Source organism: Chamaea fasciata, unplaced genomic scaffold, assembly GCF_029207755.1.
Source record: "Chamaea fasciata isolate MVZ Bird 193981 ecotype frontalis unplaced genomic scaffold, bChaFas1.0.hap1 SCAF_15, whole genome shotgun sequence".
NCBI lineage: Eukaryota > Metazoa > Chordata > Aves > Passeriformes > Sylviidae > Chamaea > Chamaea fasciata.
Window position 1 is genome coordinate 502803 of NW_027094100.1, and position 25922 is coordinate 528724.

Genomic DNA, 25922 nt, shown 5'->3' on the forward strand with positions numbered 1-25922 from the left:
CGCTCCGCGCTGCCAACCAATGGCAGCCGCCCGGAGCCCGAGCCCAGGGTCAGGGAGAACCAGCAAGTTCGGTAGAGCGAGCGCATGAACCCGCGGCGACATCTTGGGGGGTGCTGTTAAAGGGACAGCGAGCCGGCGGCGCGCTCCCCGGCCGGGCACAGCGGGCCCGTTTCCCCCTCCCCAGCCGGGACGCGGCGCCGCAGCGGTCGCTCCGTTCGCTCTCCCTCCCGCCCTCCTTCTCTGGGCTCCCTTCGCGCCGAAAAGGGCCCGGTCTCCCCTCGCCGTCTGCCTTGGTACGGCTGTGCTCCCCCGGCGCTGCCGCCGTTGGCACGGCCCGTGCGGGGCCCTCAGGCGCGGCAACATGGCGGTGAGTGCGGGGGGCAGGCCGGGGCCGCGGCTGCAGGGCTGCTCGGGGGCTCCTGGCGTTCCCCGGGGCTCCTCACCGTCCCTTCAGGGCCGCTCTTCGGTCTCCGGGAGGAGGGTTCCATAGCGGCGTGCGCGGGGCCTTTGCCCGGGGATGCGGCCCTTTGGTGTAAAAGTCTTAGGAGTATCTTGGTTTTGATGGGGAAAAGCCAAATTCTCGACCTTCATGAGTGCAGAGTGCCTGTGTTTGTAATGCGTGTGTCCTTTAGCAATTCCTGTGTGTTATATGCTGGAAGAATAAGATCCTTTAATACTTGCCATATGATATATGATAAAAGAATGAGGGGAAGGGCTGCTGAATACCGATTTAATTAAAATCGCTTGCAATGCTTTACCTGACGAACTCTGTGAACTACAGTCAGAGCTGTTACCAGGCCCTCTTCCTGGCATAGGGACTGCTGTTCCCACTTTATGTGCATGAAGAGGAGGATGCATTGCCTAGGATTATGGAGAGTCTGGAATAAAATCAGAATTCGATGGGTGTTTTCACTTATGATTGATATCGTCTGCCACCAACCCAGTTCAGACCTCTCTGAGTTTGTTCTTTATTGGCAGGGTGGCCAGTGCGTGTGTGTGTCTTGGCTGCTGCGGAGTCCTTTGCCGTGGCACACGGTTGTTAACGCTTTCCTTGCAGATCCTGGGCCAGTTTCAGAGGGGTGGATCTCAGGATACACGCTGGAATCTCAGGATACAGGCTTGCAGAGTCATCTCTGCTGGGAGGGGTCGCTGCATGCTCTGGAGCAGTGTTTGCCCTTAGCCAAGGAGATCAGGAGCGGTCTGTGATAGCTTGCAGTTCTGTTATTTCTTACCCTGTTCAGCCAGACTTCTCTTCCTTTCCCTGTTGAACAGGAGCGTAAGGGAACAGCGAAAGTGGATTTCCTGAAGAAGATTGAAAGAGAGGTCCAGCAGAAGTGGGAGCGTGATCGAGTGTTTGAGATCAATGCTGCAGACAGGAAGGACCAGAGGAGGTATTGTTGTACTTGTTTTTTTACTGCTTGAAATGTCTTTTCATCCAAACTCTGGTGGGGGGTGGGAAAAGTGGCGTCTTTGTAATGAGCAGTGCTCATGGCTCAGCTGCAGGGACTTGCTCACACGTTGTTGGCATTCCTGTAGCTGATGACACAAAGGACTGTCACCAAAGTACGTGTGTGGCTGAGTTCCAGCGGGATGAGAGAAGCTTTTTCATTCCCTGGCAGTGTCAGTACCCTCTGTGGTCTTGAGACCAGGTTCTGTTTGGTGGCTTGTATTCTTTGACATGGAGAGGGTTCCTGGGTGTTTGCCCTCACCACTCTGAGATTTCACCCCGGGGGAAGGTGTGTCCTGCTCTGCCTCACAGAGAACAGGAGTGTTGCCCAAAATCCTGGGCCCTGCTCTAGAGCAGCCTCTAGCAGTTCTGTGGGGATGGAGGAGGGCCAGGTCCTGGGGAGGTCCTGGCTGTGGGGACAGTGCCTGGGCCACCTTGGCCACCTCTGGCTGCAGCCCCAGAGGGGATGGAGCAGGGCTGTGGGGAGGAAGAGCCTCTCACGGGGGCAGGGAGTGCTCTGCATTGCTGGGGAAGACCATAGGACTCTTGCTTTTATTTCTGCCCCAGAGTAAGCCCTGAGAAACTTGTTTATTCTCTGGGAATGCACAGCATGCTTGGAAGCACAGTTCCTTTGGAATTGGTGGGATCTGTGCTCTTGACAGGTATGGAGAGGCTGCCTGGGGGAACAGCATTAATCCTGTGGGAAGGTCTCTGACTGGAAAAGCAGTGACCTTGCCAGTGTGAGGTTAATATTTGGTGTATGGGAAAGCCAGACTAAACCAAGATAATAACTCAAGTGGTGCAACAGGTGGCAGGTTCTTAAACTGTACGTTTTGCAAGCAAACAAATGACTTGGCTTTTATTCCTGGATGTTAATGGATTGAGGGAGTGTGTGAAGGGAAGAGACAAGGCGTGAAGTGCAGTGCAAAGGTAAAGCTGGAAATTCAGTGTCCTAAATGTAAATATTTTCTTAGCTGCTTTGAGAGCTCAGGTTCCAACGGCATAATACTTCTTTGAAACACCCTGCAACAATATATCCCTGTGAAAGGAGGGAGGGATTGCTTGCAGTGTGCCCTTAAAATCTGAACTCACCCAGTGGGAGATTAAATAAATGACTGTAAGCCTTTGCTGTGATTAATTTACAGAAGCAGGATTAGAATTTGTTACCTTTGGGAACATGTTATATCAATTTCAATGTTTCTGTGTGATGTCAGTCCTCTGTGGGTTTTTTCCTTCGTGTTTATTTTTTAAGATGATAAAGCCTGTTACTGTATCAGCTCTTTAAAATCAAGGGCTCATGTTACTGGCAAGGAAAATATTTAAATGTCACTGTGGGCTGATAATAGCTGAACATACCAGTTTCCTGTTTTGCTCGTGTATTGTCTGATGGTCATTTATAAAGCTAATTATGTGTTTTAATTCTTTGACTTTCTTCTCAGCAAGGGGAAGTACTTTGTTACCTTTCCTTACCCCTACATGAATGGCCGCCTGCACCTGGGACACACGTTTTCCTTATCTAAATGTGAGGTAAAAATTCTCCTTTGCTGATACCTTTAAATACTGCTCTAGAACAAATGCTGATTTCGTAGTTCAGTTTTGAGCCGACAGGATGCCATGTCAATTCCTTTGTAGCTTTAGTAATGACTTATTAGACTTTCCCTTTTTCCCACATTTTCCGTAGAAATATTGCTAGCTGAAGGGGAATTCCATTAATGTAATTTTTAATTTGATGAGATGGTGCTGCAGGGATTTCCCTTGTTTGTTCCTTGAAATTAGATTTTTAGGAGGTGCTGCTAAGCGGCTCAAACGTCACAGGAGATCTGTCCCTTCTGTTTGTGCCTGCTGTGCTCTGTGGGCTGTGTGGGAGCAGGTTTTGGGCACTGTTGGCAGGATTCCACAAGAGCTCTCCTCTGGCACCCCTTGGGCTCTGGTGGAGGCAGCCACAGGGGCAGGCCTGGGGACAAGCTCTGATTTCACCTTGCTGCCAGAGTTCCTGCCCAGCTCTGTCACCTGTCGGGGGCTGCATGTTGAAGCTGTCACAGGTGTGTTTGAGCAGGTGCCGGCTCAGCTGGGCTGTTCCTGTTCCAGCTGTTCCATTTTCCCTCTCTGCAGTTCGCAGTCGGGTACCAGAGGCTGAAGGGGAGGAGCTGCCTGTTCCCCTTTGGGCTGCACTGCACAGGGATGCCCATCAAGGTGAGAGTTTTGCAGTTGCTGGGGGTTGTTTCTGATGGGGTTTTTATCCCTAAGGCTGCTTGCAGCCTTGCTTACTGTCTGTCCCCAACATCACCTCAGTTTATTTAAAAACTCACCAGGACAGTGTGATTTGGAACCTGAATTTGTAATAGTCATGTGTTGTGCTTGAGCTGTAATGTTACTTTGAAAGATAAAGTGTTGGAAAACTAAATTTTACCTGTTGTATGTTTTCCTTTGCAAGAAAATTCTTACTGTAAACCTCTTCCTGTCCTGGAAGGTGTTCGGGAAGTGGCAGGATGCATCTCCTAGATGTTAATGCAAGGTCCAGAAAAAGCTTATAGCATGGAATGCAAAATGTTATCAGTAAAACCCGCTCCTTGGCTGTGATTGCAGCTGGTCCCCTGGCTGACACACTCCCAATAACTCTGTTTAGGCTTGTGCAGATAAGCTGAAAAGGGAAATGGAATTATATGGTTGCCCACCGGAATTTCCTGACGAGGAGGAGGAAGAGGAAGAAAATTCTGGTAAAAAAGAGGAAGAAATTATCATCAAGGACAAAGCAAAAGGCAAAAAGGTAAAGTTTAAACCAAGCCTTTCTGGACTGAGAGCTGTGCTTTCAAAACTTCAGTATGCACACTGTAGACTTTTCCTCCTTTGGGCTCACAGAAACCTCAACACAAAGATCTTTATTGTTTTTTCCAAGGTAGCTGAGTTACCTTTAAGGTAGGCTTGAAAATATGTATTAACTGCATGGCTCCAGAGATACCATGTTAATGCATGAGCCCTTATTGGTGAGCTGATGCACTGGCTAATGGTTTTCTGAGAAAAAAACAGATCAGATCCTCAGTAATACTCTCATTTTTTTTCTCCTTTTTTTTTAAATCATTCATAAGCAGGTTATAGGAAATAGTCCTGCTTTCTCAGAGGTAGAGAATGTATATTCCTGCTGTTTTGGTTATTGTTTTTTAAGTTGATATCTAGCCAGTTCTGTCTAGATAGGCTCAGTAAAATCATCCAAACTATTTTCACTTACCGGGTATTTAAATGAGATTTAGGATTTTGGGGGTATCCCAAGTCTAGGAAAAGTTTACAGGTGCTCTGTACGTTGTTTATGTACACTCAAGAGATTGTCCCACCAGAACTGCTGGGTTTGGGGTTCTGGCTGCTCCACAGGACAGAAGGTGTGGCCTTGCCTGGGTCACTGCTGGGGAGGGACAGGAGATTCTCAAGGGACAACAGCTGGGGAGAGTGACAGCAGCAAAGGTTTTTGGTACAGGGGTGCAGGGCTATCCACCTTTCTGTAGTGCAAAACCCCGTGGGTTTGAGCAGGGCCTCAACAACAGATAATTCTGTGCCAGGCTGTTGTGGCAGAGCCTCTGCAGGTGTTGTGGACATTGGCATGGAACAGTTGGGAGGAGGAGGGTTAGGGAATGAACAGGGAGTACAAGGTATGGTAGAATGGAAACTTGGGAATACAGGGTGTAGAATGGAAACCCTAATCAATTACCCTCACTGTTAGAGGGAGGCTGTGAGAATATTTGTATTAACTTGTGTATCTGCAATCAGAAACCATAGCACGAACAGAGGCAGATGCTCTTGTGACAAGACTGTGGCTGCTTCCTAATCCCAGCTGTTCTTTCAGAGCAAGGCTGCTGCCAAGACTGGCGCTTCCAAATACCAGTGGGGGATCATGAAGTCTTTGGGTCTGTCTGATGAAGAAGTGGTCAGTTTTTCTGAAGCTGAGCACTGGCTGGATTATTTCCCTCCCCTTGCTGTGCAGGATCTGAAGAGCATGGGATTGAAGGTGACTCTGGGTGATCCCAACCTCAGTTATACAGGCAGCCAGGCCTGTATTGTGTCTGTGTTGGTGAATGTGCTGCTTCTCCTTGAGATTTTCTCTGTAGTACCACCAGAATTCCAGGAATGTTTCTGATATTTATGGAATTAGTCATTTAACTTTTTAATGCTCTTGAGTGATAATTAAACATGTTCTTATATAGAGCTTGTACCCTGTACAGTGGTCACAGCTGGAAATGAGTCCAATAAAGACATTATGACCCATGGTTCCCATGTGAGATAACTTGTCTGTAGCCAGTATTGACAGCAGTTCTATTTAACATCACATCATTCTTCTTCCTAAAAGTACTTGTCCTGCTGACAATAGATTTTTGAAAGTGAAGAGAAATAAAGATGATGAAACAAGGCAGTGCTGAAATTCATCTTGAATGGTTGGTTAAAACTACTACAAAACCCCTAAATTTCTCAGTCAGTGGAGGGACCTCGAGTCTTTGACATCTCTGCTCTGAGAGAGCAGCCACAGATGTGTGTTTAAGCTTTACACCCTTTGTGGGATGTGTACTTGCATTGTCTTTTTGGAGAGAAAGCTCCTTTTATTTTAAAAATAATAGTTATGGCATTATGAAATTCCTTTGATTTCTTGATTGTGCTTACTTACTGGAGCCTCTTGCTCATTTTCAGGTGGACTGGAGGCGTTCCTTCATTACAACAGATGTCAATCCCTATTATGATTCCTTTGTGCGGTGGCAATTCCTTACACTGAAGGAAAGAAATAAGATCAAGTTTGGCAAACGGTAAGCTGCCACTCAGCTCTGAGTGTTTGGGAATGTGGATAAACTCAGCTGTACCAAAGACAGAGCCCTGTCACAGGTCTCTAGAGTGTGCTTTTGACTCAAATAAAAGCAGCATTGCTGGTGCTCTGCCTGATGCAGTGAAGTGTAGTTGTTGTGCCAACAAAGCATGTGAGATTTGTCTTCTGGGTTTAGTTTTTCCATGGGTACCAACTCCAAGCAGAAAAGGGTCAATTCTGAAAGCTCTTGTGAAAGCTGAATATTGTCACTAATGGAAACAGATCCACACAAAATTTGAAAATACCATTAAGAGGTCTTTTTTCCCCAGAGAGCTATATTTTGTTTGTTCTTGCTCTATACACTATTTTACTCACAGCTAAATGAAAATACACCTTTTTCTAGATACACAATTTATTCTCCTAAAGATGGACAGCCTTGCATGGATCATGACAGGCAAACAGGAGAGGTAAAATTTTTACTTGACACTTTCATGCATTGCTTTTGATCTTAAATATTGAAGGGAAAGTAAATTGTAAAAAAGCAAAACATAGTTGGGATGTGCAGAGTCACTAACTCTCAATGTGTGTGAAAATTGAATTAAGTCCTTTCTTGAGGACTTAACTGAGGATTCGTCTGGAACTATGGATAGTATTTTGCATTGTAGCTGGTTTCTCTGATCCTTTGGCAATCTGTGCCAGCAGCATCACTTCATTGTGTTGTTATCTGTTGAAGCTAAATAAACAAGCTGTTGTTAACTTAGATGTTGCTGAGACAGTGTCTGTGACAAGTAAGTTTTTGGCTGTAGGAATACAGTATAACCTCTCTGCAGTCTACATTTTAGTGAACAGCCTTTCATGGATGAACCGCCTATGAATGGAAATAGGATTTACTCTGAGGAAAGCATCAGTACCTTAAATAGTGTTTGGATTAGGTTCCTACAGAATAGGATGTATTTTCTTTCCTGCTCAAGTGAGTTTCATTTATTAATTGTTGCATTGTTTGTGGGAATTGTAGGGCATTGGGCCTCAAGAATACACACTGATAAAAATGAAGGTGTTGGATCCTTACCCTGCAAAATTGAGGTAGGTCTTGACTTTTTCGTGGCAGATGGGCACTGTCTCCTGGCCAGAACTGACCATTGAATTAAACAGTCTGTTTTGCCTAATGTAGAATTTAATTTCACCTGGTTTTTTCCATCACTTCAAAGACCTGATCAGAGTTTTGAGATGCTCTATTTGCTGTGCCTGTGTGGAACTCAAGATGGAATTTAAAAAAAAAAAAAAAAAAAAGGAAAGGAAATGGAAAACCCACAATGAATTAATGACCCACTTTTGTCTCTTGGGAAACGTTGCTTAGAAGTTGATGTTCGTTTAAAAGCCTGTTCTGCATTATCTGGAATGATTTCATTTTGGTAACATACCCAATATCTTCTCCCCCCCTTAGTGGCTTGAGAGGAAAGAACATCTTCCTGGTGGCAGCCACGCTGAGGCCGGAGACCATGTTTGGGCAGACCAACTGCTGGCTGCGGCCGGACATGAAGTACATCGGCTTCGAGACGGGCAGCGGCGACATCTTCATCTGCACGCAGCGCGCGGCCCGCAACATGTCCTACCAGGGCTTCACCAGGGACAGCGGCGTCCTGCCCGTGGTCAAGGAGCTCATGGGGGAGGTCAGCACCCTGCAGCCTGCTCCTCTGGGGTAACGCCTAGAGAGGTGCTGGTGGAACTCTCTCTGTAAAGAAAATGCGGGAGGTATCACTGAAATTTTGGAGTGACTGAAATCTCTAGTGACGAACAGCACGAGCAGCAGGCAGCTTCCTTGGCAGCCAAGCCACAGCTGCTGCTGGGACAGCAGCCTGGTGCACTTAGCTGGGGACAGATGCATTCCTACTCTCTCAGCATGATGTGGTGAAAGGATAGTGTTAAGTAACACTTTTCTGCTTGCTGGGAAGCGTGAATGGAAAGGGAGGGGAAAAAGTGATAGCTAGAAAGGGTTATTTGGAAAAAGCTTTTGTTGGTACAGACATTTCCAGTGTGCGAATGAAGCTTTCTTAGCTGAGTAGTGAATGTCAGTGGTTTTGGGGCTTGCTGTCCTTAACCTGTGTGCTTTGTGCAAGCGTCATCAGTGGTCTTTATTCATCCTGATACAAAGCACCATCAGCTGTTTGCATCCCTTGATCTCCATTCATTACACCATCTTTCTTGATCTTGCTTTGAAGAATGAAGTAGAAAATGCAGGTTTTTTCCTTTGTTAGTAGACAAGATGTGAATTCAAGCAAATTAGTGAGGTAGAAGACAGCTGCCACACCTGGACTGCCTCCTGTCGGTGTGTGAATATCTTGACAATATGCTTTCCTTCCTGTCTTTAATGTCACCTGACACTGGCTTCCTAAGCCGTTTCTGCCTCAATGCTACGTAGTAGTAGTTTAAGTTTCCTGGTATTTGGTATTTGACTTTTCTATCCATAAATAACCTAAATCCTGTTTCAAATAGTACCACACGTTTTCATATGTACTTTCTCCTTGTTCATCTGTATATGAAATGAATTTGTTTGTAATGTAATGCTGTTCCTTTGTCCTGCTCAGGAGATCCTTGGTGCTGCACTTTCGGCGCCCCTCACCACCTACAAGGTCATTTACGCCCTGCCCATGCTCACCATCAAGGAGGATAAAGGTGATTCTGCAGCACAGCCTGTTGGATGGGCACTGGGATTCAGTGTGTGGGGACTAATCCTTTCATCCTTTCCTTTGCCAAGGAACTGGAGTGGTGACAAGTGTTCCATCTGACTCTCCAGATGACTTTGCAGCCCTGAGAGACTTGAAAAAGAAGCAGGTCAGTCTGTTAACTGAATAGTTTCTGCTTTCTTTCTCTAGTGAAGAGGGTCAAAAGTGAATATCCACTGGGTAAAATGAAACTGGCTTTAATTGGCATTTTGCCATCTCTAACTTGGAATCAAAGCAATTAAAAATAAATGAAGTTTAAACCAACTGGGCTAGGACAGATGGGGTTTTTCCAGACTTCAGGTCTGAGTTTTGGAGCAGAATCATGTAACTCGTGCTGCATGTTAAGGTAGAGAAGAGCACCAGTGAAACAGAAATGAATTCCTGTTGTGGAAATGACTTCCAAAAATGAGATTACGATTCTCTATGAATTTCAAATGAGACTGAAAGTGGTGGTTACTAACTGCAGGAGTATGTCAGCATCTGAACAGCTATTCCTGGGTACTGAATTTTTGTCCATTCATTTCAGGGTAGAGCAATATCAGTTTTTCCCCTTTTAAGAAATGTAGACAAATATGGCAAAGAATCACCTGGAAATGAGATGGAGTTTGAGCTCAGGTGTCAGAAATGGTGAGAAGGCAGGGAAGTGGCTTTGTCTGATTTGTAATAAAACATTATGTACAAAAAAGGCACTATGAATGGATAAAAACCTTTTAATCTAGAAGACTTCTATCTATTGTTTTTTTTTCTTCCAACTTTGAAGGCTTTGAGGGTGAAGTATGGCATCAGAGATGAAATGGTCCTGCCATTTGAGCCGGTGAGTGCACCCAGATGTGTCCATCTACAGCACACAGGATGTTCTGCTCACTGATGAGAAATGAACCAGTGCTACCTCTTCCAGAGTTTCTGTTTAAAGTCTTTCTCAGCTGAAAAAGCTGAAAAACTTAAAGTTTTCATATTTTCCTGTTGTTAAAACATTTGGTCTGTTAAGGATTGCAACCAAGATTTGTTATTCTATGCTATACTTCAGAAAGGAAGGAAAGTGTCAATTTTATGGGAATTATTGTTTTGGGAAATGGGATGCATCGTTATACTGATACCTGTTGGTTGGTAAAAGCTTAGTGCCCTTGCGGCCAGATTAGGAGGGTGTCTGTTCAATGCAGAAAGCTGGAGTCCCTCAGTGGCAGTGCAGCCTCGAGCCTGGGGCAGTTTTCATTGGAAGTGCAGGTTACAGGTAAAGCCATCCCAGTATTCCGCAGTCCCCTTGGTTCCACACTCCAGCTACAGTCCTGGGACAGCTCGGGATGGTGTCATGTCACAGGATACACCTGGGCAGCTCAGGAGCCACCCTGGGGGCTGCCAGAGCTCCTGGGCCATGAGTGGAACTGCAGCAATCTGTTGTAAGCCCTGTGTAACTTGTGTTAGATGCTGTGAATGTACAGAGTGAGCAGTGGAGTGCAGGAGGGGTTTGACAGCCCTTTCTTAATTCTCAGGTGCCCATCATTGAAATCCCAGACTATGGCAGCCTTTGTGCTCCATTCATCTGTGATGTGCTCAAAATCCAGAGCCAGAATGACAGAGAGAAGCTTGCAGAGGCCAAGGAGAAAGTGTATCTGAAAGGATTCTATGAGGGAGTAAGTAATACAAGATTTTGGTAAGTGGTTTCTTGGTGAGTTTGACTTGGAGGAAAAAAAAAAAAGGCAGGTAAAGAATTAAAAAAAAAAAAAAATCTCAAGAAAGAGGGACATTGTCCTTTTTTCCCAAAAAAGTCCTGAAGGGCTTCTGGTTTAAACTCTTCCTGCAGTGAGGTTCTGCAGTTGGAGGAGTGATGTAGAATTGGAGAAAGTTTCCACTCCTATGTTCCTGTGCTCTCTGAGCATTATAACCTGGTTTCTGAAGGAGTGATCACCTTCTGGGGAGCTGATCCATTTTGTTGCAAGTATAGTTAGGGGAACTGATACTAAATGAGCAAGGTGTTATTGTTTGCAGGTTTTTTGTTGGTTTTTTTTTTTTTTTTTGGTTGTTTTTTAAAAATTATCTCCTGTGACCCATCTTTTACAGGTGATGTTGGTGGATGAATTCAAAGGACAAAAAGTTCAAGATGTCAAGAAACGCATTCAGAAGCTGATGTTGGATAAGGTATGTGACAGTGTGCACACAGCTGCTTCTGAATTGCCATTTTGTCCTTTTCACAGGGCTGAGTGGCCAGAGAAGCCCCTGGTGTGGTTCTGCAGCCCTCTGGGTGCTTTGGGTCACTGCAGAGAGAGGGACCTGATGTTCTTGGGCTGAGTGGGCTCAGCAGCTTTATTACAGTTCTCTCATTCCCTGTCTTATTCTGTCACCTTCCCTAGGACATGTTCTGGTGGTCCAGTTTATTCTTTATTACAGCTGGGAGGATACTGGAAGTGTAGGACCTGAACTGTCAAGTCTCTTTCAAGCCAGTGAAGAGGATGTGTGATGTGCAAATGCCCCACTGCTGGGCTCCTCTTTCAGAAAACTGAGAGCAGTAAACAGACAGTGATTGTGGCGTCCCCCTAATGAGACTCCCTGATGAGGATTTGGAGTAGGAGAGGCTTCAGGCACTTAGTCGTTATTCCCTTGTTGTTGTGGCATTGTTATGTCCACATTATAATGCATCAGCAGGAATGGTGTGTGCAAGCAAGTAGATTGGAAGCTCAGCATCCCATTTTCCTTTGCCTTTCCCTCTCCCTCTGTCCCCCAGAGTTTTCTAGGAGCTGTTTCATTCAGGGGGCATAGTCAGTGGGGAATATTTGGTGCTAATGTCCTCATTTCCCCATGCATTCTGTACAAAGTGCTGTGGGCTGGTACCTTAGAGAAGTGCAGAGTCAAGCCTTGCCGCGTTTTACCCGAGGGAATACTGAGGCAGAGAGCCTGGGCAGTGGTGAGAGCTATGCAGTAAGTGTTGTAAAACCAAATTAGAATGGAGGGGATGCTTTTTAGTAAGTTGTCAGGATTGTCAATACATTAAGTACTTAAACTTTAGCTTTCATTGCCCTTTCAACTCTTAGGGTGAAGCCATGATTTATATGGAACCCGAGAAACAAGTTATGTCGAGATCTGCTGATGAGTGTGTCGTGGCCCTTTGTGACCAGTGGTAAGTGAAACAAAGCTGTAGTTATAAAGTTGCTCCAACTGTACAATTGCACACTACTTCTGATTGCTTTGTTACTTTAAACCTCTCCTGCCTGTAGGTATTTAGACTATGGTGAAGTGAGCTGGAAGAAACAGGCCTCGGAGTGCTTGCAACATCTGGAGACGTGAGTTATGAATGTGGCTGTAGAGTGACTTGGCTCTGTTGGTGGGGTCTGAGGGGGCTGAAGGCAGTAAGAGCTTCTTTCTTACAGGTTCTGTGAAGAGACTAGGAGGAATTTCGAAGCCACCCTGGGTTGGCTACAAGAGCATGCGTGCTCCAGGACCTATGGCTTAGGTAGGCAAAGCATTCCTTTCTCAGCTGGTGCTTTGTAAGGATGGTACTCCTTGTTTCATTTGGAAGGCTTAAGTGCTGTATAACATCCCCAGTGGTGTAGGGAAGTGTGGAACAGCATTGTCCAACTTGTATCTTGGCCCAGCATCCCAGGGGAAGTGTGCTTTGTAGGAAGTGCCTGGGGCTGGTAATTGCACTACTACAGGTACTCTGTGCAGCATCTTGGTGGCTTTTTGCCTGAGCTGTTGATTTGGAAGGTACCTTGATAGAGGGAACTTTTACTATTTCTTGGGTTTTTTCCTCCAATTCTGATTAGCCTTCATCTTGTGTGGCCTGACACGGGACAGCTGCTGGAAGTGCACTATAACCTACAGCAGATGTTTTTGAGCTGAGCTGTGTCAGGAAACAGCTTGAAAATCAGCAGCTGTTTGCTTTTGAGTAAAATCTTCATAGTTTAACTTTTAAACCAAATATTTTTAAAAGCACAAGCATGAGTACTAATGTGTGTATGTGTGTTTATGTGTTCCACTGAAGCTGATAAGCTGCTGATGTGTGCCTGTGAGTTGTTCCTGGGGCTAGGGTGGTGCTGGTGGTGCCTGACACAGCTTCCCTGTCCAGGGACCCGCTTGCCTTGGGATGAGCAGTGGCTGATTGAGTCTCTCTCTGACTCCACCATCTACATGGCCTATTACACCGTGGCTCACCTGCTGCAGGGAGGGAACCTGAGGGGCCAAGGAGAATCTCCTCTGGGCATCAGGTAAGGAGAGGGAACCATTAAGTTCTCGATTAATTGGGTTTGCTTATCTCCTGAATTGCTCTGCAGAAGGACTTGCCAAGGAGGCTGAGTCTTTGCTTCTGTGTGTAAAAAGCATCTTTATTAAACTTAACCTACCATGAGCTGAGTTAGAACAGGTTTGCAGAGGGGCAATAAGTGAAGAGAGGAGTGTGATAGGCAGTGAGAGAGAGAGAGTGGAAAAATACTTCTGAAAGCATCTCTGAAAGAACTGTGTGGACAGTAAATCACCTTTTTCAGTACTTGTTTGACTTGCCTTGAAATGGGCCTTGGCAGGTAGTTGGGTAATTGGTTTCAGTGGCTGCTTAGGTGTCTGCTTGCTGAGACTGCTGTGCACCACAATAAATGGTGGGCTTCGGTGCACAGAGGGAGCAGGATTTAGCTCTTGGTTTTTGTCACTGTCATTCTCCTGGAAGCTCAGAACCATCTTTTATCTACTACTTGTCTGTGGAAGTCTTCAGAGCAAGGGGGAGGAGGCATGTGACCTCTTGGTTGGAGTGATTTTTGAAGTGTGGTGAAAGGGATCAGAGAGATGAGATAGTACAGCTCAGTCTGGAGTTGATAAAACACTTCACATTGTGCCTTGAATCATCTGCTCTAATTCTGAATAGTTTATGGACTAATTTCTGGAGTAATTTACATATTGAAATGGAAACTTTTCTTACTTGATGCTGTAACTAAACTGAAAACCATTTCCAAAGTAAAGATTCTGATTCTTACAGACAGAAATACCTCTGAGACTGGACAAGGCTGTCATTTGGGCTCAAGCTCTCTAATTACAGAGAAACTATGCACGAGCCTGTCATGTCTAGAAACAAGCTTTGAAGTGAGCATCCTGGGCCCTGAATTACAGATTTGATGTAATTAAGCGTGTACGATTAGAGTGCTGTCCTATGCAAGTAGATAACATCTAGCAGCCTTGGAAAGTGCTTTTTACTGATATTTGCTCTGTGGTGTGAAGGAAAAAGGGGTTTATGGCCCATCCTTTTCAGTCATCTTCAGTCACAGTGAATTTGGCACCAAATACAAGCCCAGTCACAGCACAGGAGTTTAAAGCATAGAACTGCCAGAACCAAACCAGCAAACCTGTGCCTGTAGGATTTATTCTGGACTGGTAGTACAGGCCATCATCTGAGGTGTTGTTTTAATGCGTACTGGAAGTGTTTGAGGTCCAGAATGCTTTTCCTCTCTGCATAGCACAGGTCAAAACCCTTTAGAAGGTGCTAACACATGGTAAACTTTGGATTGAAAATATTTAATTGGAGTGCATGCAGTATCTAGTGCACTCTGCTGAAGTTCTGAGAGCCAGGAGTAAAAATCTCTGTAGAAACAAGAAGGATATGTGTTAATGCAGCCCAGTGGCCACAGAGCTGTGGGTATCAGTTGCATCTCATCAGTATTTTCCTTCAAAATTGGGAAACCTACCTCTGGTAGTTGGTAAGATGTGTCTTGCAGTAAATGTTAATTTTAAATGTTCATTCCAATCGAAGTGGGAAAAGACCACAAATATTTTCCCTTTAGGAGGCAGCCTTGAACTGTGCAGCAGTTGTCTCCTCTCCTCCTGCTCTTTGACTTGTGGGAAGCCAGAAGGACTGGCTCCATGAGACACTCCAGTGAGGGGCTCTCAGTGTTCACTGAAGGCCACAGGTGGGGCTGGGGCTTGGGTGGTGATATTTGGAAAAGAAATTATCAGGTTTCCAGGATAGTCAAGATTATGCTTTTATTATTAATCACTTTTTCTTTATGGGAGTCTTTATGTTTATCGGGAAATCGCAAAGGGCAGTTTAAGCAGGGCACGGCTTGAGCAGTTCTGAATTTGCTTCTGACATTGGATTCAGTCTCCTGAACTCAGGCAAAGGCCCTGGGCACTCTGTCCATGCTTGCTGATCACATGGACTGTGCTGTGAGAATGCAGCAACAGGTTTAAGCTGCCTTGTAGAAAGTGCTGTGGAGTGTGAGGAGCTTTTACTGACTGTGCAATGTGGGACTGATTCTGTGCAGGGCACATCAAATGACCAAAGAGGTTTGGGATTACATCTTCTTCAAGACAGCTCCATTCCCTAAAACTGAGATTCCAAAAGAAAAGTTGGATAAGCTGAAGGAGGAGTTTGAATTTTGGTATCCTGTGGATCTCAGAGTTTCTGGCAAAGATCTGGTTCCAAATCACCTGTCGTACTACCTCTACAATCACGTGGCCATGTGGTCAGAGCAAAGGTAAGTTGGGATGTGATGCAGGTCAAGCTGGAGAGTTTGTAGTTCTGCTGCATTTGCTAAAGGCCTTTGGACTGTACAACATGTAGAATTGTGTTGAAAATGTATTCTTTCGTATTGCAGCTTTGATACAGTCGTCTATAATAGAAGTTACTGAAATGGAAGGATCTTTTACCATTACTTCCCCTGCTTTTTCTGCATTATCTCCTCCTGTGGATTTCCCAGTGTTGAGTTGTATTCCTGCACTGGAATTTATGTGACTTGATTATTAAGTCTCCTTAATTCCTTCTCAAGGATGGCTAAAAGAGCCACATATATTCCCATGGGCTGTGCAGGACTGGTTGAGAGTCTTTGCCCATCGTGTGAGGCTTTTATGGTGAAGATACCATTTGCATTTCCTTGAACTTTGCTTTAGGGGTTGTATAAAACTCTCTATGGGAAAAGTGGGTTTCTGATGTATAGTAAAGGTGATTGTGGGTAATTTAATATCTCCTTCCTTCTTGGGTAGAGATGTGGACCCAGCACTGTTGTGTATTCCTGGGCAGTGCCAATCACTGGCCTTTAAATTTAAAATATCTGAACAGAGGAAGGTGATGTAAATAAACTGTAACTGCAGGTGTACTGCTCCCTGCTTTGCACTTCAGCAATGATAATTCTTAGCCTTTATACAGTAGTTCTTTTCATCTTCACAGACACTACTTAATATATTTAAGACAACTCTTAGGTTTTTTGTTTTTTGTTTTTTTTTTTTTTAAGATTCCACTTAAGGTGTTCATCTCAAACTAGAATAAAAAATGTTTGTTCCTTTTTTAAAAAGAGAAAATGTATTTACTTGGCCAAAAGATTTGTATGTTGTCTTCAAACAGAGACAAGTGGCCAGTAGCTGTGAGAGCCAACGGACATCTGCTCCTCAATTCCGAAAAGGTATGGCGAGGTTTTGTGTGACGTGGCCTTTGTGTTGTCAAAACAGGCATTTGCTAGCCAGACTGGAAACAACTTCTTGGGATGTGAGCAGGGCAAATAGGGACATTTCTTCATTAGTGCCCTCCAGTTTATCATTCATTAGAGGTAAAAACCTGCCTTGCCTGTGATTCTATGTAGCACTTTCTCTTAAGTCAGCTCTTGTGTAGTCTCACCAATTTAGTGAAGAGGTCAGTGCATTTCTGTTAAGTTTTAGGCTAATACAGAATATTTGTTTATTTAACTAAAGTTTAGCTTTTTAGAGCATTGGAGTAGGTGCAGTGAGAGGAAAAGGTTTGTGCCAATACCTTGGTAATGGGTGCAAGCTCTGACACTGAGTTGAATTAGAAGTGCCTGAACCCAAGAATCAGGCCTTGGAGACTATATAAATCAAAAAAACCCAAACCAAACTCTAGTGGAGTCCTTTAAAAATCAATACAGGGTCTTTTTAAACTTGTTTTTAAAACAACAGGGTTGTTAGTTTTTAAACTGCCAGTTTAAAAGTAGTATTTAATTTAGGGGATTTCTGAGATTATATTTTGTTACTGAGTGCATGCAGAATTGAGTCTGCTTTTGCTGTGAGACCTCATTCAGATTTACTAAAGTGCTTTTTGCTGTGATTCATGAGAAAATTGTTTGCCCAAACCCTTGCTGGGTCTGTCTTGCTTATCCACCAACTCAGTGGATGTGTGAGAAAACAAACACTCTTATCTTTCTTTCAGATGTCTAAATCAACAGGCAACTTCCTCACCCTCACTCAAGCTGTTGACAAGTTTTCTGCAGATGGTGAGTGCATTCTGACCTGCATCTGATTGTCAATTATGCCAAAACGACTAAAATGAGTGTTTTGCTCTCAGAGGAGTTTATTGGAGTATTGAATGTCAGTAAATCTGCCACTTACCACCTGCTCTTGTTGAAAAGCTGGACTCCCCTTGGAAGACTGGGATGTGTGTTAGCACACCTGGTTCAGCCAGGAGCTGCTCCTGGGGCTGAGCCCCCCAGGGAGCAGCCTGCTTGATCTTTGTGCGTTCCCTGCAGAGACCAGAACACAGGACACACTGCTGCTGTGCATGGGGCAGGAACATATTTGTTCCCTGCATGTCCACGTGTGCCATGCTCCTTCCATGCTCCCGTGTTTGGGGCAGTGAGCGTGCTGCTCTCCTGGTTCTGGTGTCTGTCTGGTCCCTTCCCAAGGAGGGCAGTGTTCCTCTCCCAGGGAAAGCGCCTCCCTTGGGGCATCTCTGGCTGGCCAGGCAGCCTGTGGCTGGCTTTGCATTTGTTGGCTCCAGCTGGGGTGGGCTGTCCTGGGTGCAGGAGGCACCCGGCCATGGCAGCTGATCCCCTTTCCTCCAGGCATGCGTCTGGCCTTGGCTGATGCTGGAGACACTGTTGAAGATGCCAACTTTGTGGAAGCCATGGCAGATGCTGGTATTCTACGTCTCTACACGTGGGTGGAGTGGGTGAAGGAGATGATTGCAAACAGAGACAGCCTGAGGAGTGGCCCAGCCAGCACCTTCAATGACAGAGTCTTTGCCAGGTACAGTATGAAGGCTAATAATACAGTTTGGGCCAGATTTTTCCGTGCAAGGAGGAATCCTATAGTTATTTTTTTCTAGAAATTAATGAATTCCATAAAACAGAGCTCATTCCAGAATAGGCTGTGGGGTTTGGCTGCATTGGTGACAGTTTTACAGTGTTCCATTACATGAGGCAGACTTTGTGGTATTGATGCTGTCACTTCCCTTCCCTTCCCTCCCCAGTGAGATGAATGCAGGTATAATGAAGACAGACCAAAATTATGAGAAGATGATGTTTAAGGAAGCTCTGAAAACTGGCTTCTTTGAGTTTCAGGTAGGAGGTATAAGAAAGTGACACCCAGTATTTGTTGCTTTGTGGATTTCTTTTGATCCTTCTGTCTCTGATCCTTAATTATACAGCTGAATTGGAATCAGAATTGTGTGAAGAAATAAGAGTACTTCAAAGGAATAAATGTGAAATCGTAGAGGTCTGCCTGTGTCAATTTACAGAGGTCCAGAGGAAAGCAAATGCAATTCTGCAAATAGTCCTGATAGCTGATATGAGCAAGAAGCTGCTTTTAAAAAGGCATTAAAAAGAGTATTGCCTTTCTTTATATCTTCTGCGATAAAGGACTCTTCGTAGGAAATCCAGATAATTCATCAACAAAATTGTTTGGAAGCATAGTGCTTTTTGATATCCTCCGTAAACCATGTCTCCAGAGTGTCTGCAGAGCCATGCTGCTCCATTTAATGAATTACACATGCTCCTTCATGTGGCTGCTTTGAGATTCTCAAGACTAGGGTTAAATAGGCAGAATTATGTGTAATGATAGATCATATTCATTGCCTTTTTCTTAGTCCTTATTAGTATCTGTATGTAAGTCATTTGGGATGACAGCACCTGATACACAGCTGTGAATGTTATTGTCTTTTATGTCTGTGCCAATAAACAGTTTTTTTAAAGTACCACATAAATGCAAAATCCAGTGGCCAGCTGACAGATTCACAGATGGGTACTTCAGGAAAATACAGTTCTTAGAAGTCAGTAATGGATGGTGACAAGCTGCTCGTGTGTAAGAGCCCAGAGGTGTGTGTGTGTGACTCTGGTGTTTCCCCCTGGCAGCAGAGGGCTGATGGCGTGTTGTTGTTGCAGGCAGCGAAGGACAAGTACCGAGAGCTGGCCATCGAGGGCATGCACAGGGAGCTGGTGTTCCAGTTCATCGAGGTGCAGACCCTGCTGCTGGCTCCCATCTGCCCCCACCTCTGTGAGCACATCTGGTCCCTGCTGGGGAAGGTACTGACATTTCACTTCTGTCATTGATTCGCATCTGAGCTTTCATGGTTTTCAATAGCACCCATGTCAGGCTTACAGATATTATTTGTGTACAAGTAGGAAAGATGTGTGTGAATCCAAGGCGTCGTACTGGCTTATTGTGCCTGCACGGAGCTGGCCTCTTGCTGTGATGGTGTGTGCAGCATTAATACCAGTCACTGTCATTGTCTGCCTACAAAGAGGTGATCTGAAATTAAGTCAAACAGTGCAATAGTCTTGCGCTTCTGCAGAAAGCTTAGTTTTGATGTTTTTCAAGCCCTCTGCTTGCAGATGGCCTGTAGCCATGTGGTAGTTGTGATTGTATGCATAGTCCTGAACACGCTTGCAAAGAAGTGCTTGTTGTCTGTGTGCCCGCTCCTTTAGGGCGTTGTGGGGGGGTGCTCACTGAGGTCCAGGCTGGCTGAACTCTTTTCCCAGCTGTAATGGTTGGAAGCCCACCAGCTAAGGTGTGTTGAGCTCAGTGCATTGCTGTCTTGCTGTGCCCCAAGGCTGAGTCCATCATGAGGGCCTCGTGGCCGGCAGCAGGGCCCGTGGATGAGGTGTTGATCCGCTCCTCCCAGTACCTGATGGAGGCAGCGCACGACCTCCGCCTCCGCCTCAAGAGCTACATGGCCCCTGCCAAGGGAAAGGTGAGCTCCTCTCTGTGTGCCCGCGTGATCATTCTGTGTTGCCTGCAGACTCCTTCCTGACTGTTCTTATTTCCTCAGAAAAGTACCAAAGAGCCCTCCCAGAGGCCTTCTCACTGTACCATCTACGTGGCGAAGAACTACCCGCCCTGGCAACACACCACGCTGTCCGTCCTGCGCAAGCACTTCCAGGTGCTCGACCCCTCCTCTGCCCTCCACTGCTTGCCTGCTCTTGGGGGGCTCATTTTCCATCTGTAGAGAGTTCATAAGCTCTACCTTGTTACCAAATTATTTCAAGAGATTTTTTTAATGCTTTTGCAACTGTCCAGTGAGTTTTGATGCCTGATGAAAGTGTCCCAAAGACTGCCATTGGTTTGACAGTTGCATTTCATTGGTTTTGACAATCTGAGTAAAAACATGCCTGTGCTCTGTTGTTTTCTCCGTTTGTAAGTGGTTAGCTTTTAAAGATTCTTCTTTACAAGTATATTTTTGAGGAAACATGGTTGACTGACAGACTACTGCCGCCTTACTCTGCAAGTGGGCTTAGAAGCTTTGTTCTAGTCCCTGAGTAAGTGTATACCACTCAGCAGGGTCACAAATAGCTTGAAATGGAATGTCAGTCACAAGAAGAAATATATTAAAAAAGCAAAAGGGTCTGTTCTTCTGACATGGGGAAACTGCTGAGAGTGGCTTTTGGGATCCTGATGAACCATCCTCAGCTTGAGCACACCAGGGTTGTAGCTGATACATTTGGGATTCCTGACTGTTCTTGTGGCAATTGAGATTAACCAGTATTCCTCATGTGGAATTTGTTTTTGGGGATATTCACCTTTGGGCATTGTATAAGTTTTTTTTCTGTGTCAGTGTTAAATGCTGTTCGGGTTTCGAAAGGATGAGAAAACTGTTTGTGGAATCGGTGATGCTGACAAACTTTGCTGGTACTTATGGGAAAGCAGGAGAGAGGTATTTGACATTGAAAGACAAGTTTTTTCATGATAGCTGTTCTCTTTAATGCTTGTTCACCCATGTTTAGGGCAATGGAGGTCAGCTGCCAGATAATAAAGTAATTGCCAGTGAGCTGAACACCTTGCCAGAGCTGAAGAAGTATATGAAGAAGGTGATGCCCTTTGTTGCCATGGTTAAGGTAAGTGGCAGAGGGACAGTTCTGGTACAGGAAAGGCTTTTGTGAATGCAGTGTCTCCCCCTTGCCCTTTGTTTATTTGGCATCTTCGTGGGTTTGTTTATAAACATCCTGTACATCTGTAGAAGAACTACATAATAAAAACGTCTCTGTGTGAATTAGCCCAGGTGAGCTCTGGATCTGGTTGAGGGTTGGTGCTTTCTGTGTTTTGTGGGTGATACAATCTGTACTTCAAACATACCTGGATACCCCTGTATTTGACATGTATCCTATTTGACTTCTCCAGTTTTTCATGCTCAAGCGAGTCAAGTGTTGCTTAGGAGACACAAAAACTGGAAGCTAAGAATAAGGCCAGAGGTGATTGATTGCACTATGTTTAAGGGAAGAAAAAACAGACTGTTTTGAGCCTTGAATGGAATTACAAATTTTGTGTGTAATTCTAATGTTTATCACTTAATATTCTGATAGCCCATTATTTTCCCCAGGTCATGCAAATCTTGGCTTCCATTCATTTAAAGAAACTTTCTTGTGCTTACTGTTGCAGATGAAAATTCAATGCAGCAATTAGGGAGAGCCAAGAAGCAAAGAATTAACAATTTTTTTTAAAAAAATGGGGGTTTTGCTGTGTATGATTTAAAAGCTTTTTGATGACTTTTCATGATCTGTAGAAGTTGAGAGGGATTAGTAATGGAAAAAATCTTAATGAGTGTTAAAAAAATCACTTTTTCTCCTTACAGAAAATTACTTATTCTCCTTTAGCTTGATTTTTGAAATGCACGTGATAATGTCTTGTAATTGTAAGCTTTGTCATGTTTTTTAAGTGAAGCTGTTTGCTGTGTCTGTGGGGTTGTTCTGATTGTTCCTTTTCGTGGGAGCTTGGAAGCTTTCAGAGGAGCAGAGAGCACAGAGCAGTTCTGGAGCTTCCTGTCTAAGTTTGTAAGAGCAGTAGGGATGTGTTAGATCCACTGATCCAGCTGGGAAAGGTCAGACAAGCTCTCAGTCCTAAGAGTTAGGGTGGAAACATGAAAATGTCTTTAGTCTGGCAGCAGTGAGTGATCCTGGGGCACGGGGGGAAGGAGCTGAGTCTCACCTCAAATCCATCTTTTTGCTTCCAAAGAGCAGCAACCTGTTTCCCACAGAGACACGGAAACATCTGAGCTCAGACTCCCCTGAGCAGTGGCTTTCTCTGAAACCAATTATTCATCAATTCCAGGGTACAAGGAACATTTCTGCTTGTGCTTCCTACTCATCAGAGGAGGGCTGAAATGTAGGAGCACCTCTGTGATTTACAAAGGGAAGCAGTTCCATGTTAAAAGGGAGTCTTTCACATTCAACTGATGAGGAAACCAGGAAACCACAACCATGCTGAGGCTGACAAAGCAGGGCTTCAAAGGAGACAGCTGGCTCAGCATGTGAGAGCCAGGCAGGGACAGATTAAACTCCAAAGAGGAAGTTCTGTTTTAGTTAAAAAAAAAAAAAATCGTGTGGTTTTTATACTGCCTTTAATACTGTGTCTCCTGTGACTGTTGCTGCTGGCTTTCTGGACTAATTAAGTTACTTTTATGTTAACGTACAAAGTGGTTGTTATTTCCCTGCAGAGAACTCGCTGTGAGCGCGTCCAGGTGTTGTGGGCTTGTCCTTTATTTTAAACTGGGTCATAAGCCTGAGTTTCCTGCTGTGAAACACCACTGAAATGCTGACTGATTTTGTGAATTCTCAACCTGCACATTAAGCAGGGTTTTAAATAACTGTGAATGTCAAACACCTTTTCAATTCTATATTAAAAATGTGTTCTAATTGCTCTTACTCCTCCCATCAGTGTCACCAGCTCCCTGTAGAAGAAGTCCTGTTACAAGAAAATTATTGCTCCAATGTTAATGTTGTGCCAGCAGAGAGCTCTCGGATTTACAAGCCTGTTCTTCTGTTCTTTCCATGACTAATGTGGATAGTTTGCCGTTTTGAAGCGTCATTTTACTTGCAGCCTTCAGAGGGTTTTAATACTTTTTCCAACCCCCCCACAGGAAAACTTGGAGAAAAATGGTTCTCGTGTTCTTGATCTGGAACTGGAGTTTGATGAGCGTGCAGTGCTCATGGAGAACATTGTCTATTTGACAAATTCCCTGGAGGTTGGTACAGACTTGGCACCTACTACTTGGTGTTTATTGGGATAGCAGCAGCCTTCCCTGAGGCTCTAAGCCTCTTTACATTAAATTCTGGGTGTGCATTGCTCAAGTAACAGTTTTTAATCAACTTTCCATTTGTCTAATATATGCACATATATGTGTTCAGTGTTGGGATGAGGTACAGGGGTAGGTGTGTGCTACAGACATGGTCCCAGAAAACAGGGCTGGTTTTCACCTCAGTACCGGATGTAGCTGTGACAGTGACGTCCACTGGCACTTCTGAGGAGACATTTTTCTCTGAGCCAGTCTGTATCTCACATTTCCAGCTGAAGAAATGGGAAGGAGCTGCTTCAAGGCATTAGCAAGACCAGTCAGTGCTTGGGCACCTCCACTGGCACGTTGGCTGCAGCAGGCTGTCTTCCCTCTGCAGGGAGCAGGCTCTGGGCAGGACTCCTCACACTGTGCTGTGTGAGAGGCAGCCAGCCTGGGAGCAGTTGTGCTGCTGCATATGATGAGCAGAATTTAGTTTAATAGGCAACATAGTAATGAGGGGACAGCTCAGGTGTGTGGTGTTAAAAAAACCAGAACAAACATAACCAAACAACCCCAACACCAAAAGTCGAAATCAAACCAATTGGTTTTTAAGAATTAGAAACTATGTATACTGCAGAGCTGGATGTAACCTGGAAAACAAGTGTGACTTCATTGGGCTTGTCCCATGTCAGAGCAAAGCTGAGAGTGAGCAGCAACTTTTACTGTAAACTCTCTGTAAATCTTCAAAGCCCCCTGACGTGGGGGAGGGAGCAGAACAGGGACACCCTGCTGGGAACAGCCAGAGGGGCTGGGGGGTCTCTGGGGTCCCTGTCCTCAGAGACTGACACTGGGGTCTTGGGCACTTCTCAGAGGGATTAGGTGACCCTCAGAGGTCCCTTCTAAACAAGATTTGGTGGGTTCAGGTGTGCTTTTGTTGCTTTATGTCAGTGCAGGTTTGCTTTCCCCTTTCCTACATGAACCGTTGTTTCATAGGGCTGTCACCTCTGCTCTTCCCTCTAAAGCCATTAAACTCCTGCTTGTTCCCTCCTCCCCCATTTTTTGTTTACAGCTGGATCACATTGAGGTGAAGTTTGCTTCTGAAGCAGATGATAAAATCAAAGAAGACTGCTGTCCTGGAAAACCATTTTCTATATTCAGAACTGAGGTAAAGTCAGAAATTCAGATATTGGAAGTCTGAAAACTTAATTAAAAAACTTAACTTGAAACTTTACTTTTGTCTGGGTTTTTTTAAATATGCCGTTTAAAAACTTTGATCAGACATGAATGTTTATCATGTATGAATATTTCTAACGCTAAAAGTAAAAATATCATTGATTTCCCTAAATATGTCTTAAACCCTTGTTACACTTTGGGCTGCATTTTAGAGTTGGGGCAGTGCTGGTGTCCAGCACGGCCAGGCAGGTTCTAAAGGGATTTTGTCCCTCTGGAAGATTTATTAATAGCAGATGTTTATTTGGTTTAGTTTCATGTTTCTCCTGGGGGATCACATGCACAGGTTCTCCTTTAAGGTCTGTGTTGTTCCTCACAGCCTGGGGTGCCTGTGTTCCTGGTGAACCCTCAGCCCTCCAATGGCCACTTCTCCACAAAAATGGACATCAGGCAAGGGGACAACAGGGAGACCATCATCAGGCGCCTGATGAAGATGGACAGAGGCATCAAAGGTAGCACCAGTCCAGGTGTTCAGCTCTGCCACCTGCTGAGGGGGCCACAGGGGTGTGACAGATGTGGGACATGCCCTGTGCGAGCAGGGATGTGAGCTACTGCCAGCTCCTGGTGGTGGAGGTCTGGGAATGGCTGGAACCTGTGAGATGAAAGAGGGACTCCCTCCCTGTCTTCCCAGAAGGTGTCAGTGTGCTGTTGGGCACAGGGCTGGCAGGCTGCACTTGCAGGAAGGCTTAGCTGAGGGGTCCCAGGCTGCTTCTTCTGCTCTGCAGTCTTTGTTACTCTGCCTTTTGATAGGGAATTATATTGAAATCAACTCTCACCTTGCTCTTCCTCCCCGACTCTGCAGTTCATTCTGCAGAAAATGAGGAATAACTGTTCAATTACTCAGACCAGTCCTGAGCCAGAAAAAGCAAATTCAGTGCTTGGAATGTGGTATTAGGAGCTGGTGTTTCTGTGTGGTTTATCCCCATTTCCGTTGGTAACTCACTGTGTAACCACTGAAGGACATTGTTGTGTTGGTGTAAACCTGAACACGACAGTAACTCCCTTGAGAATCTCTCTCCTTGGAGCAGGTGTGAAAGTTCCAAGGGTTCAGCACTGCTGTGGTGAGCTCTGCTGGTGCTGTGGCCTGTGTGCAGCTGCTGTGGCCTGACAGCTGCTCTCTCTGTGCAGATCTCTCTAAGGTGAAGCTGATGAGGTTTGATGATCCCGTGCTCGGGCCCCGCCGTGTCCCAGTCCTTGGCAAGGAGGAAGCGGGGAAAACTCCCATCCTGGAACAAGCCATCTTCCACATCGACCTGGCCCAGAGACACGTCTGTGTCACTGAGAACGGCCTCACAAGGGACATTGGGGACACCATTGTGTACCTGGTTCATTGAACTGGCACTGAGGAGGTTCATGTTTTGAAGCATCTCTATTAAACAAAGGGGAGAATTTGTTCTGTAAAAAAAAAAAAAAAGTCCACCCAAACCAACCTGAGTTCACATGTGAGTTGCCCCTGCTCTTTTAAACAGGGATTTAATAAAATTATTTTCCTCTGGTGTTTTGGCTTCTTTTGAAAAGAAACAGTTACCCTGGAGCCCCTTCCTTTCCAGCTGTGGGCAGGGT

General features: G+C 45.1%; 1 protein-coding gene across 1 annotated transcript; it reads left to right on the forward strand.

Annotated features, from left to right (window-relative positions):
- The first annotated feature begins 251 nt into the window (after window positions 1-251).
- On the forward strand, window positions 252-25855 carry LARS1 (leucyl-tRNA synthetase 1). Its single transcript, XM_066196813.1, has 32 exons — window positions 252-367; window positions 1273-1391; window positions 2887-2974; window positions 3560-3640; window positions 4074-4214; window positions 5283-5444; window positions 6119-6231; window positions 6631-6694; window positions 7243-7310; window positions 7672-7897; window positions 8813-8900; window positions 8983-9059; window positions 9711-9764; window positions 10441-10581; window positions 11009-11086; window positions 11977-12062; window positions 12160-12225; window positions 12313-12395; window positions 13011-13149; window positions 15187-15399; window positions 16263-16320; window positions 17079-17142; window positions 17710-17893; window positions 18117-18207; window positions 19027-19167; window positions 19695-19835; window positions 19914-20024; window positions 20866-20976; window positions 22995-23099; window positions 24199-24294; window positions 24679-24811; window positions 25488-25855. Exons 1-32 carry the CDS (start codon window positions 362-364, stop codon window positions 25691-25693), a joined length of 3534 nt encoding a protein of 1177 aa, XP_066052910.1. The 5' UTR covers window positions 252-361; the 3' UTR covers window positions 25694-25855.
- The last annotated feature ends 67 nt before the right edge of the window (window positions 25856-25922 follow it).

Bases quoted from the DNA above. Each gene is read 5' to 3' on its own strand.
- LARS1 (XM_066196813.1), top strand. The intron at 3,641-4,073 runs GTGAGAGTTTTG...AACTCTGTTTAG, and splicing joins GCACAGGGATGCCCATCAAG to GCTTGTGCAGATAAGCTGAA. The intron at 24,812-25,487 runs GTAGCACCAGTC...CTCTCTGTGCAG, and splicing joins GATGGACAGAGGCATCAAAG to ATCTCTCTAAGGTGAAGCTG.